Source organism: Chiloscyllium plagiosum, chromosome 11 (assembly GCF_004010195.1).
Source record: "Chiloscyllium plagiosum isolate BGI_BamShark_2017 chromosome 11, ASM401019v2, whole genome shotgun sequence".
NCBI classification, from domain to species: domain Eukaryota; kingdom Metazoa; phylum Chordata; class Chondrichthyes; order Orectolobiformes; family Hemiscylliidae; genus Chiloscyllium; species Chiloscyllium plagiosum.
In genome coordinates this window covers 62,099,918-62,117,076 of record NC_057720.1, presented here as the reverse complement: position 1 = coordinate 62,117,076, position 17,159 = coordinate 62,099,918, and the positions used below count along the sequence as shown (strand labels likewise).

The 17,159-nt window shown below is 43.4% G+C and overlaps 1 protein-coding gene across 1 annotated transcript in view; it reads right to left on the bottom strand.

The window, feature by feature from the left end:
* nmnat2 (nicotinamide nucleotide adenylyltransferase 2) overlaps positions 1 to 17,159 on the bottom strand; it is a 257,728-nt gene that overhangs the window by 145,936 nt on the left and 94,633 nt on the right. Inside the window, exon 2 of the mRNA XM_043699527.1 lies at positions 14,794 to 14,882. Coding sequence (XP_043555462.1) covers positions 14,794 to 14,882 — 89 coding nt within the window. The remainder of the gene's footprint in view (positions 1 to 14,793; positions 14,883 to 17,159) is intronic.

Genomic DNA, 17,159 nt, shown 5'->3' with positions numbered 1-17,159 from the left:
GCTCAGCATCAAGGCATGAAATTGGACTAATGGTGAATTGAGGCCCTGGTGGCCTTTAATTGACTGCTTAAAGACCTTAATTAGTGGTGACTCAGGAAGAATGTGCATGGACCTTCATGGCCAATTCATCTGTGAGGCAGCAGTGCTAACCACTGAGCCACCGTGTCAGCCATTTTATTCGAAACACATGGCATTTAGTTGCTAATGTGGCAAAAAGGAGGCAGGTATCTCTTTGGGACGAACCTATCCAATTCTTTGCCCTTTTCGCTACGATTCTCGCCTCCTCCAAGGAGGGGAAAATCATATCTTATTTTTATTTCTATCTGTTGACTTACTGGCTTATCAGTTATATTACATTCAAAGGGCTATCTTGCTGCACATCAAGCAGCCTGATGAACTATCTCTGCAACAAAGAATTCATAAAACACTTTCACTGGGAATATAAATGCTAGTAAATTGATTTAAGAAAGCAGTTCATGAACATCTTCTATTAAATAAAGGTACTTTGACATCTTCATAGAATCCCTACAGTATGGCAACAGGCCAACAAGTCCACACCAAACCTCCAAAGAGTAATCCCATTCCCCTACTCTACATTTACCCCTGACTAATGCACCTAACCTACACATCCCTGAACACTATGGGCAATTTAGCATGGCCAATTCATCTGTGAGGCAGCAGTGCTAACCACTGAGCCACCGTGTCAGCCATTTTATTCGAAAAATATTTCAGTGCTTTATTTTAATTTGCTTCTTTCTATATCCATTTTACAAAGCAATAAATCAATAATGTTTTCAATAAACTTGGTAATGCACTTTTTATCATATTTCCATACAATTAATTTAGAGATTTACTATTCCCTTTCTTTGCTCATTAACATGTGGTGGATTTACCCAAACTATTCAGCCATTAAGCTCCAAAGGCTCATTTCCACCTAGCTTAAATTCTGCAATTGCTGATTCTTCCTGCTCAGATTATGATGACCTTCCAGTTTAAAGAGGCTCTCTCAGCACTGAACCCTCATGAGTGGATTGCAAGATCATAATATTCTTAGTGTCATGCACTTAATGCAGATATTCACAAAATGAGAAACCTTATAGAGGTCTGCTGGTGGGTTTTCCAATGGCTGTGCTGAGGTTAGTTGCTGAAGAGGATAAGAGGTCTAGCAAGACCTACCTCAAGGAAGCCATTCACTGCATTTTTACTTTAGCAGGCCAGTAAGGCGAGTTTCTCATGACGCAATGCTCAGGTAACATTGACAGAGGATTTTAAAATATTAATTCATAGAATGTGGTATGTGGGTGACCCTGGCCCGTATTGTTTCCTGTTTCCAGTTGACCTTGAGATGGTGGTGGAGAGCTGCCTTCTTGAACCGCTGCAGTCTATGTGCTGTAGGTAGACCCACGATGTCCTAGGGAGGAAATTCTACGATTTTGACTCAGCGACAGTGAAGGAACAGTGATGTGTTTCCAAGTCAGAATGGTGAGTGGCCTGGAAGGGAATTTTGCAGGTATGATCTGCTGTCCTTCTAGATGAAAGTAGTGGTGGGTGTGGGAGGTGCTGTCTAACATTCTTTGGTGAATTTCTGCAGTGCATGGATGCTTGTGGTAGTGGTACCAATCATGTGGCTGCTTTGTCCTGGATGGTATCAAGGTCCCTGAGTGTTGTTGGAGCTGCATTCACCCAGGCAAATGGGGAGTATTCCATCACTTTCCCGACGTGTGCCTTGTAGATGGTGATCGGCTTTGGGGAGTCAGGAGGTGAGTTACTCCCCACAGTATTCCTAGCCTCTAACCTGCTCTTGAACCAATGTTTTTATGTGGCAGTCCAGTTAAGTTTCTGGTCAATGGGAACCCCAAGGATGTTGACTGTGGAGGATTTAGTGACGATAACACTGTTAAATGTCAAAGGGCAATGATTAGATTGTCTCTTATCAGAGATAGTCAATGCTTGGCATTTGTGTAGCTTGTATGTAGCTTACCACTTGGCAACCCAAGCCTGGATATTGTCCAGATCTTGTTGCATTTGAACATGGACTGCTTCAGTATCTGAGGAGTTGAATGGTACTGATCATTGTGCAATCATTGGTAAACATTCCCACTTTTGACCTTATGATGAAGGGAAGGTCATTGATGAAGCAACTGAAGATGTTTGGGCCTAGGATATTACCTTGAGGAACTCCTGCAAAGATGTCCTGGGCTGAGATGACCTCCAACGATCATTTTCATCTTCCTATATGACAGGTATGACTCCAACCAGTGGACAGCTCACCTCCTGATACCCATTGAATCTAATTTTTCTTGAGTTCCTTGATGCAACACAGTCAAATACAGCCTTGATGTCAAGGGCTATCACTCTAACTCTTTTGGCCATGTTTGAACCAAGGCTGTAATGAGTTCAGGAGCTGAGTGGCCCTGACACAACCCAAACTGGGTGTCACTGAGCAGATTATTGCTGAGCAGGAACTGCTTGATAGCACTGTTGGTGACAGCTTCCATCACTTTACTGATGAAGGTGAGCAAACAAATAGGGTGTTAAAGGATTGAATTTGTCCTGTTTTTTATGTGCAAGACATACCTGGTCAATTTTCCATAATGTCGCGTTGGTGCCATTGTTATAGCTACACTGGAACAGCTTGGCGATGGGAACAGGCATGTTCTGGAGCACAAGGCTTCAGTACTATTGCTGGAATGTTGTCAGGGCTCAAAGTCTTTGCATTATCCAGTGCATCCAACAGTTTCTTGATATCGTGTGGAGTGAATCAAACTGGTTGAAGACTGGCATCTGTGATAGTGGGGACCACTGGAGAAGCCTAAGATGAACCATCCACTTGGCATTTCTGGCTCAATATTATTGCAAATGCTTCAGCCTTATCTTTTGCAATGATTTGTTCAGCTTTTCCATCATTGAGGAGGATGTTTCCATGCCTATGTTTAACCTAAAGCCATGGGGTCTAGAGTCAATGTTGAGGACACCCAGGGCAAGTCCGTCCCAACTGTAAACCACAGTGCCACCACCTCTGCTGGGTTTGTCTTGCCAGTGGGAGAGGACATATCCAGGGATGGTGATGGTGGTATCTGGTACGTTGTCTGTTAGGTATGATTCCTTAAGAATTACTATATCAGTCTGTGAGACAGCTTTCCCAATTCAGTCACTAGCCACCTGATGTTAGTAAGGAGCACTTTGCAGGGTTGACAGAGCTGTTTCTGCCATTGTCAAATCCAGTGCCTGAGTCGATGCCTGGTGATCTGTCCGGTTTCATTTCTTTGAGACTTTGTAGTGATTAGAACAACTGAATGGCTTGCTAGGCCTTTTCAGAGGGCAACTGAGAGTCAACCACATTGCAAATGATCTGGAGTCACAGGTAGGCCAGACCACAATAGTGAACCAGATAGATTTTTCCAACAATTGACAGCGGTTTCATTGTCACCAGGAGAATCTTAATTCTAGATATTGTTTATTGAAATCAAACTGCACCATCTGATGTAATGGGTTTCGAGCCGTAGTTCTCAGAACATGAGCTGAGTTTATGGATTAATATCTAATGATAATACCACTCGGCCATATTATTGTCACCTCCCCATAAACTTGTTAAGTGCCCTACCAACACTGGAAGTTGTCTCATTAATCTTCAGCTTCTTAACAAATTCGTGGAACAAATTAGATGGCGGGAAATCTTGATGTGGAAGTCAGAGCGAGTCCCTGGCACCTACAGTCTGCCACCAGCTGCGGGAAGCCTCCATGCTATTCAGCATCAAACAGTACCTCAGGGCAGAGTCCACACACACACACACACACACATTTACACACAGAATCCAACACACACACACAGAGAATTCAACACACACACACAGAATCCAACACACACACACACACATGCTGCTGCAAGGATTGTTTATACACAGGGACTGGTACCCAGCTCATGGATTGAACCAGGCTGTATGTCAGGACTGTTCACTTGCTCTTTGAGTGTGTGTACACTTAGTGATGACCTACTATCTTGCAGCATCCATGCCTTGCTTTGCCATGTCAGTGAGTACAGACAATACCAGGCAGCTTGTTTTTCTGGGCAGCAATGCTCAGTCTGGATAGCAATGTGTGACATCAACCTCACCTTGAAGCATGTACCTGCAGCTCCCTCAGTAACAATGTGCCATGTGTAGCAAGCAGGGAGACAGGGCTCAGCAGATGGGGGGCTCACCAATATGCACCCATTAGTCAGAAGGGCCCAGCATAGGATGGTGAGGGCAGCCTGCCACAGCAGCCCAGAAGCTTGGTAAAACAACTCGGCACCCACTTGGGGTCGGGTTCTCAGTTAGGGCTGAGTGCCCCTGCAGTCCCGGGTGCCAGTCACAGTCAGTCTGGTGGCTCCATAGCAGACATTGCAGGGCAGAGCTAAAACAGTCAGGGGGATATGCAGCCAATACTCAGGGAGATATGCAGCCAATGGTCAGGGAGATATACTACCATTAGTTGGGGAGATATGCAGCCATCAGTCAGGGGGATATGCAGCCATAAGTTCGGGGATATGCAGCCAAAAGTCAGGGAGATATACGGCCATTAATCATGGAGATATGCAGCCATTAATCAGAGAGATATGCAGATAATAGTCAGTGAGATAGGTAGCCAAAAATCAAGTGGATATGTAGTCATCAGTCAGGGGGAAACGCAGCCATTAGTCGGGGGAAACACAGTCAAAAGTCAGTGAGATATGCAGCCATTAGTTAGGGGGCTATGCAACCATTAGTCAGGGGGATATGTAGCCATCAGTCAGGGATATATGCAGCCAATAGTCAGAGAGATATGCAGCCAATAGTCAGGGAGATATGTAGCCAACAGTAAGGGAGATATGCAGCCATTAGTCGGGGGATATGCAGCCAATTATAGGGAGATATACGGTCATTAGTCAGGAGGATATGTAGCCATCAGTCAGGAGGACATGCAGCTTATAGTCAGGGAGATATGAAGCCAAAAGTCAGGGAGATATACGGCCATTTGTCAGGGAGATATGCAGCCATTAGTCAGGGGGATATGCAACCATCAATCAGGGGGGATATGCAGCCATCACTCAGGGATAGGTGCACTCAACAGTCAATGAGATATGCAGCTAATACTCAGGGAGATATGCAGCCAATATTCAGGGTGATATGCAGCCAATACTCAGGGGAAATGCAGCCAATACTCAGAGAGATATACAGTCAATACTCAGGGGGATGTGCAGCCAATAGTTGGGGAGATATGCAGCCAATAGTCAGGGAGATATGCAGCCAATAGTCGGGAGATACGCAGCCAATTGTCAGGGAGATATTCGGCCATTAGTTGGGGAGATATGCAGCCATTAATTGGGGGATATGCAGCCATTAGTCAGGGGGATATGTAGCCAAGGGTCAGGAGAATATGCAGCCTATAGTCAGGGAGATATGCAGCCAAAAGTCAGAGGGGATATGCAGCCATCACTCAGGGATAGGTGCAGTCAACAGTCAGTGAGATATGCAGCTAATACTCAGGGAGATATACAGCCAATACTCAGGGAGATATGCAGCCAAAACTCAGGGAGATATGCAGCCTAAAGTCAGGGAGATATACTGCCAATAGTTGGGGAGATATGCAGCCATTAGTCAGGGGGGATATGCAGCCATTAGTCAGGGGGGATATGTAACCATCACTCAGGGATATGTGTAGTCAACAATCAGTGAGATATGCAGCCAATACTCAGAGAAATATGCAGCCATTAGTCAGGGGATATACAGCCAAAAGTCAGGGGGATATACAGTCATTAGTTGGGAGATGTGCAGCCATTAGTCAGGGGGATATGCAGCCAATAGTCAGGGGGATATACAGTCATTCATCAGGGAGATATGCAGCCATTAGTCAGGGAGATATGCAGCCAATTATCAGGGATATATGCAGCTAATTGTTAATGAAACATGCAACCATTTTTTGGGGGATATGCAGCCAATATTCAGGGGTTATGCATCCATCTATCAAGGAGATATGCAGTCAATAGGCAGCGAGAAATGCAGCCATTAGGCAGGGAGATATGCAGCCATCAATCATGGAGAGATGCAGCCAACAGTCAAAGAAATATGCAGCCATAATTCAGGGGGATATGCAGCCACAGTGGGCGGCACGGTGGCTCAATGGTTAGCATTCACAGCAGTAGGGACCTGGGTTCAACCCCAACCTCAGGTGACTCTCTGTGTGGATTTGCACATTCTCCTCCGTGTCTGCGTGGGTTTCCTCCAGGTGCTCCGGTTTCCTCTCAGAATCCAAAGGTGTGCAGCTTAGGTGAATTGGTCAAGCAAAATTGCCCATAGTGTTCTGGGATGTGTAGGTTGGGTGCATTAGTCAGGCGTAAATATAGGATAATAGGGTAGGGGAAATGGGTCTGGGTGGGTTATTCTTCGGAGGGTCGGTGTGGACTTGTTGATCCGAATGGCCTGTAGGGATTCTAACTCTAAAATTCTAATTCAGTCAGAGAGATATGCGGCCATCAGTCAGGGAGATATTCAGCCAATAGTCAGGGAGATATGCAGCCATTATGCAGCCAATTGTCAGGGTGATTTGCAGTGAATAGTCAATGTGATATACTGCCATTAGTCAGGACTCTGCAGCTGTCCAGCTAGGTAACCCAAGGCTATAGGCCACACTCAGTTTCTCCACAGAAACTAGTGGGAAAGGTGGCTGGGAGAGAAAAGAGGAACCCCACATGGGAACTGGTTCTTCAGGATTAGAGATGGGGGAGGTCAGGGGACAGGGTTGACAACTGTGAATGGGGCAACAGTATCTGCAAGTGGGGGTCGATATGAGAAAGGTCAGGAGCTCTCTGGTTTCATGGGATAGACAATGTATAACCACGTAGGTAAAAACAATGACTGCAGATGCTGGAAACCAGATTCTTGATTAGTGGTGCTGGAAGAGCACAGCAGTTCAGGCAGCATCCAAGGAGCTTCGAAATCGACGTTTCGGGCAAAAGCCCTTCATCAAGAATAACAGGGAGCCATGTATTACTATGGTCAAGCCTCAGGGATCCTGCCTGGCTGTGTCCTGTGTGTAACATTGTTCCATGTGTAAGGTACTCATATCTGTGGAAAATCCAAAAGAATCGTGGATGCTGGAAATCAGGGGAAAAAAAAACAGAATTTGCTGGAAAAGCATGGTCACCAGTATGCCAAGGGCTGGGGTAGAAAGGTAGGCATGTGATGGTCTGTTTTGACGGGTGAGAATTGGATATGCAAAGTCTACAGGGTTCATGGGAAGGGCAACCAGAAAAGGGGACAGGTTGTTCAGGATCTCACCGACATGTCAAGGCAGAGACTGGAAGCCATTGGACAAGAAATGCTCACTGTTACCCTGCATCATGCCGGAAATCAAAAATACACAATGAGAAGGAAAATGGCTGCCACCACAGTTGGACTGGGCGTAGTATGGTATCTCGGGTTGTAAGGAAGCAGGCTGCAGGACTCACTATTAGCAGTTCTGAGGAAGGGTCACCGGACCTGAAATGTTAACTCTGGTTTCGTTCCACAGATACTGCCGACCTGCTATGCTTTTCCAGCAAATTCTGTTTTTTTTCTCCTGATTTCCAGCATCCACGGTTCTTTTGGATTTTCCACAGATATGAGTTCCTTACACATGGAACAACATTACACACAGGACACAGCCAGGCAGGATCCCTGAGGCTTGACCACAGTAATACATGGCTCCCTGTTTGCTGTGCACCTCCCTGCCCACCTCATTCACACCAGCAAGCTTTGTCACAGAGGCCAGGGAAGTTTTGACAAGGGACTCGTGATTCATTATGCTTATCAACAAAAATATTTATAACATAAATTAGTTTTATTTGAAAAATATGGAAATCAAATCAAAATGTAATTTCCATCACCATCCTATTTTTATAATTAATGTCTGTGACTCCTTTTAGAGCCCTCAATCTAATGTAAAACATAGACAATGCCTTTTTTTTGTTGTTTTGCAACTTTCTTCTTTGGCCAAAGTTATGTGAATAGTGTTCCGAGCTTTTCTCTTTGCAACTTCCCTTCTCATCCATTGGCCAAAGCTTTGAACTGGAAATGGTGATTTGGTCTTATGCCTTACCCTATTTGATATATCCTGCACCAGAACTCAAGAAAATCCTGACAATGAATCTGCACCTGAAGCTTTAAATGATCTCTTTTTCTCTTTTCTTATGTTTACAGATTTATTGTGAATTTTGTGTTGTTGGTTATGAATCCTAGTTGACCAATAATGGTGGTCCATTCTTCTCTCTGTGTTGATCGAAGGATATTTGGGTACTCATTGGGCTACACCACCTACATTTTGGCCAAGAATAAAAGTATCTGGAGCTAGACTTTGAAACAGAGAAGTAGTGATTCATTGTAGCTGTGGTCTAAAGGACATAATTTGCTTGTCACTTTGCAGTCTGTCCATTGGAATGGTTATGAAAGCATATGTATATGTATAACATATATACACCCGCATATATATACTTGAAATGGTATTTAAAGCTGCTCCTTGGTCGACAGTCAAAGAGCTCCCTGCCAGTTAAACATTGACATCAGAAGCCACTGAGGAACCCAAGCCTCACAGTTTGTGTGACATTTTCAATTCTGCTGCTTTTACTGAAATCTCAACAGCACTTAAATGTAAATAAATGCAGTGTTCAGAGGAAAACAACTGATTTGGCAAAAGGGTGAGTCTTGTTTTTAGATGAGAACAAAGCCATTTCTAGTGTGAGTTGTTGTTTCCAGCATTAGTATTTTGGGATTTCATTCCACAGAAGGCACTTGCTGAGCAGTGAGATAAATATTGACATTCGTTGAAAGAATGCTGCTCTGGGATATCCTTGGACTACAACCTTTAATAATCTGTAAATTAGTTTAAAAGGACGAGACATCAGGACTTTGGGCCTGTGGTTTCTGATATGTGTTCTTCACCTTATGCCAAAACCACGGAAATGTGATAATGGCACAGAAACTATGGCCAAGAAACAGGTCAGTTGGCTCAACTGATATTCTTAATCCTCCTGAAACTCCTCAGATTCTCATGATCAATGCCCTCACGCTTCTCTATCCCCTACATCCTTATGTCTCCATCAAAACCTCCTTAAAGGCATCATGCTATCTTCTTCAATCACTCCGTATCACTACAAGTTCCACATACTCATCCCCCTCCACCTCCCCCCACCATGTAAAGAAACTCCATCTAAATTCTTTATTTTATCTATTTATCATTCTTTTTTTCAAATGATGTGTATTTCACTGGCACGATTAACATTTGTTGTCCATCACTAACATTGCCCCTGAATGGCATGCTTGGTTACTTCAGAGAGTAGTTAAGTGTCAATCACATTACTACGTGCTGTGAGTCAAATGTACGTTGTACTGGATAAGGTACGTTTATGGCAATGCAATGAGCTTTATTTTCCAGCTTCATGAATTGAATTCAAATGTTACCAGCTGCAGTGGTGTATTTCAAACCAATGGCCCCAGTGCATTACTTTGGGCCTCTGTTATTGCTAGCCCTGCGACATCATTACTGTGTCACTGCTCCTAAGCTTTCCATTTACAAAAGCTAGAGAAAACTGGAAAATCCGAGGAATTAATCAACAGAAAGGAAAATTACATTAATCAAAATGCTATCGTTCTTTTTTATGTGCAGAGAGTGAAGTACCCTCACTACATTCATTCTGAATATGAAGAGAGATGAAGAACAATGAGAGATCAGGGTCATCTAAATATTTTCATTTTAGGAATTCAAAAGCCTGCTGATCTGCCAGTTACTAATGAATACTGGAAGAAGCCTAGAGAGCCATATTCTACTACAGGGGTCAGAAATACTTTGTTTCTTCACACATTCTTCTTGAGATATTCCTGAGGACTACTTTCTTTTTTGGCAACTATTTTTTAGTTTTCAGGAGCTCCTCTTTATCATTCTCACCGGCTCATCTAGTTGGAGACGCAGTCACACAGTAACATTATTGTCTGTGTTGTGTTGACAGCTGGGCTAATTGGACTCACAGGGCAGCACGATTAGAGGATAATGGATGAAGAAATCATTAATTTCCTCAATAATAGTCACCCTCTCCATTCAACTTTGAGCCACAAAGCACAAGCAAATCAATAATTTTCTTTATACCATAAGGTCTAAATTGTCACAAGAATACAATGAGCATGAGCTAGAAACAAAAGATTTTATTTTCCAAATAAATTGACACGTTTCTGGACATAAATGAGCCCTTGAAACATGCCCTTCCAAAGACTGAAGGCACAGCTAACACTGTTGTACTGCATATGCACAAATCGACAAAATTTGAATCAAGTAATAATTGCCTTTCTAACTGTACCACAGATCTCAATCTCAGATTTAAGATTAGATTATATTAGATTACTTACAGTGTGGAAACAGGCCTTTCGGCCCAACAAGTCCACACCGCCCCGCCGAAGCGCAACCCATCCATACCCCTACATTTACCCCTTACCTAACACTATGGGCAATTTAGCATGGCCAATTCACCTAACCTGCACATCTTTGGACTGTGGGAGGAAACCGGAGCACCCGGAGGAAACCCACGCAGACACGGGGAGAATGTGCAAACTCCACACAGTCAGTCGCCTGAGGCGGGAATTGACCCGGGTCTCTGGCGCTCTGAAGCAGCAGTGCTAACCACTGTGCCACCGTGCCGCCCATAAAATTTAACAATTGATCAAACATTGATATGGATCGAGCATCGTATGCTGTCGTGAGTGTTACTGTTCCCCAGCAACTCTCATTCTCCCCCATGTCCTCACCTGATGAGGGTGCTGTCACATCTTCCTCTTCAAGGTTTAGGAATTGACCACCTCCACACCCGCTGCAGGGCAAGATTGTGTGACATGCAGCATCTTGCAGTGAGGTGTGAGACCTTCTCAGCATTGTATTAAACAGCACCCTCTGATCTATCCAGACAATACAAACAAATCTGCAATAGCCCTACGGTCTGCTGAGTTAAGGACATTGGGACTGGCATTAACTCACTACTTTGCATCCATTTGATAACTCCTTGTCTCTGCAATGGTCACAGACTCTCTGGACATTGAAGGAGTAGAGTCCATACACTTGCTGTCTGTGCAATTCAATTGCACTTGGGAGCTCTGCCATAGCAATGAAGCCCTTGGCATTCCTCGCATGTCCTACATTTTATAGAGTTTGTGAGGAGTATTGGTGACCTCTTTGATATGACAGTGAGAGATTGCCATACAAGTCCCAGAAGGAACATCTGGCATAAACACTTAGTGTGGGTGCAACTTCCAGCACCACTGGTACATTCACCCCTTGGATTAAGAGTGACTTGTATTACAGCACACAGATCGATGGCAGTCTCATAAGAGAGGCAGAGTTGTCTCTGGCCAGCTGCCCACTTATACATTGTTTTGTGTTTTGCAGCAGACTCTGGGTTGGCAGCATTGTCTTGCTTTCTCTGATGGTCTGTCCAGTTGATGGGATGCAGCCACCTCCATCTGCTGCTGGGGATCCTGTCTCCATATCCTTGCTCATTGCCCTCAGCCTTATCGTGGTCAAAAGCCAGTGGCTATAGCATTACATAGGCCATCCTGATTTCCTTTGACCCCTTACCAAAATTGTGCCTGTTAATTTAAGAGTTGACCTTTTTCTATCTGAAAAGCATGGTCTCTTTAAGAAAGTGGACCTCTGGCCAATCTGAGGACAGCTCCCTTTGAAGGCTTTTCTCCCAGGTGTAGCATGCCTTTCCATGAATACACTTTCCTCACAGACCTACATTCCAATGGATGCCACCTGCAGAATTCAGCACAGGTAAGGAGAGCCACTTTTAAACCACTGGGTTTTACTGGGGATGGTTTTGCACTCACAGAAGACTTGTGCAATTTGATTAACTTAAACTAATTTAAATTAAATTAGATTAGATTAAATTAAATTAAAGACTTAATTGCTGTCAGAAGGGCCTACAATTAATTTAACAAGTTTCTTCCTGAGCCTTATGACCTTTCTGATGTCAGTGGGCAGGACACTTTGGAATTTCTGCCACCAACTGCATCGCAAGATAATTTCCCACTGACAGCAAACTCCTGCATGCCTTTCTATGTGAGCAGTGTCCCTGTTCACCAACTTCACCGACAAAATGGTTACCCAGAATTCAGTCCAGCAAAGAGAATATTCCTGTGGAACTTCACTATCAATGCCTTATTGTAAAAAGAAAACACCACTTCTTTGTAAATCAAAATAAAATCCAATATCTTTTCCATCTGAGCTGCCTTCAGGAACCTATTTTAAAAATGGCTCTGAGCATTGCCACTGCAGAACAATCATTGACAGTGCAGGCCTTATGCACTCACTGTCAATGACCTGCATTAAAGGTGTCACTGAGCAAACAATCACAGAGGAGGACAGCTCTCCCCCACTTCCTCTGCTCCCCTTGCTACTGATCAGCCATGATCACATTCAAAGGCAACAGACTTGAAGGACTGAATGGCCTACTTAGAGTCATAGAGATGTGCAGCCCAGAAACAGGCCGTTTGGTCCAACTCGTCCACGTCCAACAGATATCCTAAATAAATCAAATCCCATACTTCTGCTTTTACCTCTAAAAGTCTGATAACAAGGTACATAATGATGTCTCTACACACATGCACAGTTTGTATACTTCCAAACAAACAAGCAGCTACATTCCAATCTCCTGGAATAGTTTGTTTGGCTACCTGGAGATGAATGCTGATGCTGAGCCTGCTCACTGCCTCAGTGGCAGGAGGAGAAGTCCATCCTGCCTGGGGCCTGAATGGGAAGGGATGGGGTTGCTTCGTTTATGGCCCTCTTTTCACATCAGTCACAATCCTCAATGTTTGCCCCTCTGAGGGCACTGCTTTCCCTCCAGCCTCTTCATCATGACCTCCACCCCTCTACCACCACCACTCCCTATCCCATCTCCCCTCCCCATTGAGAGGCTCGCACTGATCTGGTCCTGGGCTTTGAATTTGAGGACTGATTATGGTCCCAATCCTGGACACTGGCGCTACTAGAATGACATATCTGCCATGATTCTGCTCCTACATTAGCTCAACACAAACTCGTCAGTCTCACATTAGGACTGATGAACTAATTGTAAGTTCTGTTCACTTGAAGATATATTACAGGATTTCTCAGAGCTGGGGAAAAGTGGTAATATCACTGGAATCATAATCCAAGGGCCACTGTGGAAAAGTGGTTATATCACTGGAATCATAATCCAAGGGCCAAGGTTTTCCAGGAAAGAAAAGGAATATTAACTTTAACGTTACAGCTAAGCCATCCAGGAGTAATGTTAGGAAACAATTTCTCCACAAAGAATAGTGAGGGAAAATTAAGCACAGTGAATATACAGGATCAATAGAATCTGTTAGCTGAGGGTGCTAAGGGAGAAGCAGTGAAAACAAGCTTCATCAACCATGAATCGAGAGAATGATGGGACAGGCTCAAAAGGGCTAAATAGCTCATTCTTATTTCACCAAGCAGGGCAGAATAATCACATTTAATAATTTGTGCAGACAGCAAAGCAGTAAGAAGAATGCACTGATTAATTTTCACTGCTTAATCGGTTTGCAGAGAGCAACCTAAAGGCCTGGATATAAGTGGCTTAAGGTAGAAACTGCATTATCATAAAGCTACTACAACAAAAACTAGAACGTCTATTGACTTTTAAATCAAAATGAAGAAATTTTGCATTCCACATGCATATTCCTCATCACATAGTTACAAACTTGGCACACTGTTTGAAAAGCCAGTAATACCGCAGACAACAAGCTTAATGTTTTTACAGTGCAATTGAGGAAATTTACATCTATTCAAGTGATTTTAAGGTATTTATCTTCAGCATCCTCAATAGCACACACTGCGGAGAAACACAGAACTAGTGGCAGCATCATCTGGCTTTACACAGGTCACTGTGCTTATCGGAAATTACAATCTGTTTCATGACTGCAATGACGGCAAACATGACAATTTCACCAGTAACGCAACTGCAAAGCCTGTGCCAGTGTTATGAATCACCAAGCATCTGAATTAACAGATATGTCAGCCTGGAGATGGGTCACCTGACCATCTGATAGAATGGCACCGTGAAACTTAAATAAATGTTATTTCAGGGCAAGGAGAAATACTGATTCATAACTCACATTGATTTCTGCTTCATTTAACACAGAAATAAATCTTTCACTTCTTTTGTGAGACACATGGCAGTTTGTAGGTAATGGAAAGGTTAGTGGCTTTATAGTTTGAACCAATTTTGCAATTCTTTACACAGGATATACAGAACAAAAATAGATTATTCAGCCAAACTTGTACATTCTGGTATTTATCCTTCACATGGGCATTTTCTCATCTCCTGCATTTTAAATCTACCATTATAGCCAACTATTCCATTCTCACTTAAACAATTATCTAGCTGTCCCTTAAATGCGTTTGTAGTATTCACTTCGACTGTTCCCATGACAGTGAGTTCCATATTCTTACCATTCTTTGAGTAAAGGTGTTTCTTCTGAATTCCCTAGTGTTTAGTTTGCTTCTTCTATGGCCTTACTAAGCTGTGCCACAATGTTTAGTGATGTATTGATGTATTTATATTCCAAGATGCCTTTTGCATCTATTCCCCTAAACCTGCACTATCCAAGTATTCATTCTAGCAAAATGTACCATAGCATCCCACATTTATTTGTGATATTCATTGCTTCACCTACTTTGAAAGGGAAAACTGATCTTTGATGTTTCAAAGATTCAAAATACAACAATTATTAGGTTCAATTTTACCGGTTTCCCATAGGAGTCATGAACTGGTGAGATAATTCCGCCAATCACGATGTACCGTCCTGTCTTGTGCAGATAATCACGGGCTCTTTCTGAAAGCAGAAACAGGAAAAGTTGAATTTACAAGATACAGAACTATATGTCTGACCCAATCTTCACATTTCAATTCATTAATCAAACTGCATCTAGATACAATGACAAGCTTTAAAGGTTTCATCTAAACATATTTGGGCAAATCTTAGGAGTTTGGAAAGAAATTCAGATTTTTTGGAGGCCATTATAGAAAGCCCAAAGAAACTTCTTAAAACTGGCTTCTGCTGCAAGGAGATTTTGCATTTTAACAAATATTTCCTTCAATAACTCCAGGCACTTATGTATTTTCTTCAACATCTCAAAATGCTTCGCAGGAGTGTTATCAACTAAAGTTTTCCATTGGGCTGCTAAAGGTCTGGTCAAACAGGTAAGCTTGAAGGAACCTCGCTCTGAAGTGTAGTGTGGTTCTAGCAGATTGTAGATTTCAGCAAAGACCTCCTCAGTGTAATGCAGATGTCTTACACACTGTTCTTCACTCAGCTTCAGGTATAAGATTGGCTCCCTTAACTGTCTGGGTAAATATGGCCTCCATTTATTGAGGCCCATTCATCTCTTCCTCCTTCTTGCTGCAGCAGGTTGCACTGTGCGTCACCTCTGTTCACTCTCTGTATCATAGAATAGTCCAAGGGGAAGTACATGCCACTGCACCCACTTGCTCCCAAGTGGTTTGTGCAGAAGTCCTAAAGACAGCAGATTCACCATCATCACCTGCTGCACCACTCCTTGTAAACATGTGCGACTGTGAAGGAGGGTGTGGCCATGCAGGCTGCTCTCAGGTTGGACTACATCAGCTTGTGGTTCAGGAGGGCTTCGCTCTTTCAACACTGAATGGGACAGCATCAAACAGGGTCCTACCATGATGGAGCAGGCAGTAGCTGTGATATCTACAACTTGCCCTCTACTGTTGCATAACTTGGGTCACTGAGGATCTGTATTCCAAGACAACTGAAAACATTTCATTTTCTCTTGTTAGAGAGCAATCTGCAGAGTAAGAACATGACTTCATGAGGAGTACAGGTGCCTCCATGGAGCAAGGGCCCAATAATTGCACATTCACACTTTGTGGATAGGAAAAGGCTTTGTGGATGACCGTTACCAGGTTACAGGCTCAGACAGTGCGACCTGTGGGTAGGGCTTTGCAGTGTGGATGCAGCTGAGCACCATTGGCAGGACTGGCAGTGCTGCCATATTGGCATTGTCAGTAGGAGGGCACTGCCTGTCGTTACAACAAGAATTAGACATCAGGGACAACAGCCTCCACAAAGGAACTGCACTGCAAACCTTCTGCTTGCAGAGACCCAACCACTGCGGTTTAATGTTGCCAACTTCATAAAACTGCTCACACAGCTTGTGTGTCAGACTTCCTATTGTGCAGTAAATTTCATTACAATCCTCAGCTCTTAACACAGCAAGGGCCCGTACACCTCTGAAAAACTTCTACTGGTGTAAGGTCACTGAATTCATTGTGGTACTGCATTCAGTTCCTCAGGGTAAGACTGATGGTATCCACCTCCTCAGCTATCTGCTCCCATTGGCTTTGACAAATTTGACTGCAGAGTCTTCTGCAACCTCCCCTCCCCCCCATATGGATAGATCACATCTGTTATCCTCTCCACTTCTTTAGTCGCGGTGTCCAGTACAGCCTCAACAAACATTGGAGCATGTTCTCCTCCCTGGTGCACCATAATTCACTCTGCTTCCTGCGCAATGTTACAAAAACTATTCTCGGCAGAGTGCTGTTCCCATTGTGTGGAATGGGCTTGAAACAGGCTTACTTGCAGAAACTGGTGTCCCCAGCTGAGGGGTGCAACCACTGACAAGTGCATAGTGCTGGCTGGCATATAGCAACCATACAGTTGAACAGGGAACACAATGCTGACATCTTGTCTGCATCAAAAGCAAAGGCAGTGGATTAATCACACTTCAGTATCCCTATGCCTATTTTGGGATCTATAAAATCTCTCTTCCAGACCCAGAATGAAAATTGAGCATCTGGTTCATTGCATCTTACAAATACCAAAGTTTTTTTAATTACTAAACTTACTTAACTTGATTACTTTCCTCCTGATATCTTGAGGCAAAGTCTTTATATTCACTAACAACTACCCTCACAATTCAAAAATCTTAGTTATGGTTCTTTTTCAATCTTTTCTCTTTCAACAAGCAATTCATTAACAGCTTCAGAGTTCATCCAAAATCCAGAATCATCCATTAACGCTATCCTTTCGCTCCTTTCAAATTGATCTTCTTTTAAAATATAATGGGCAAACATCAAT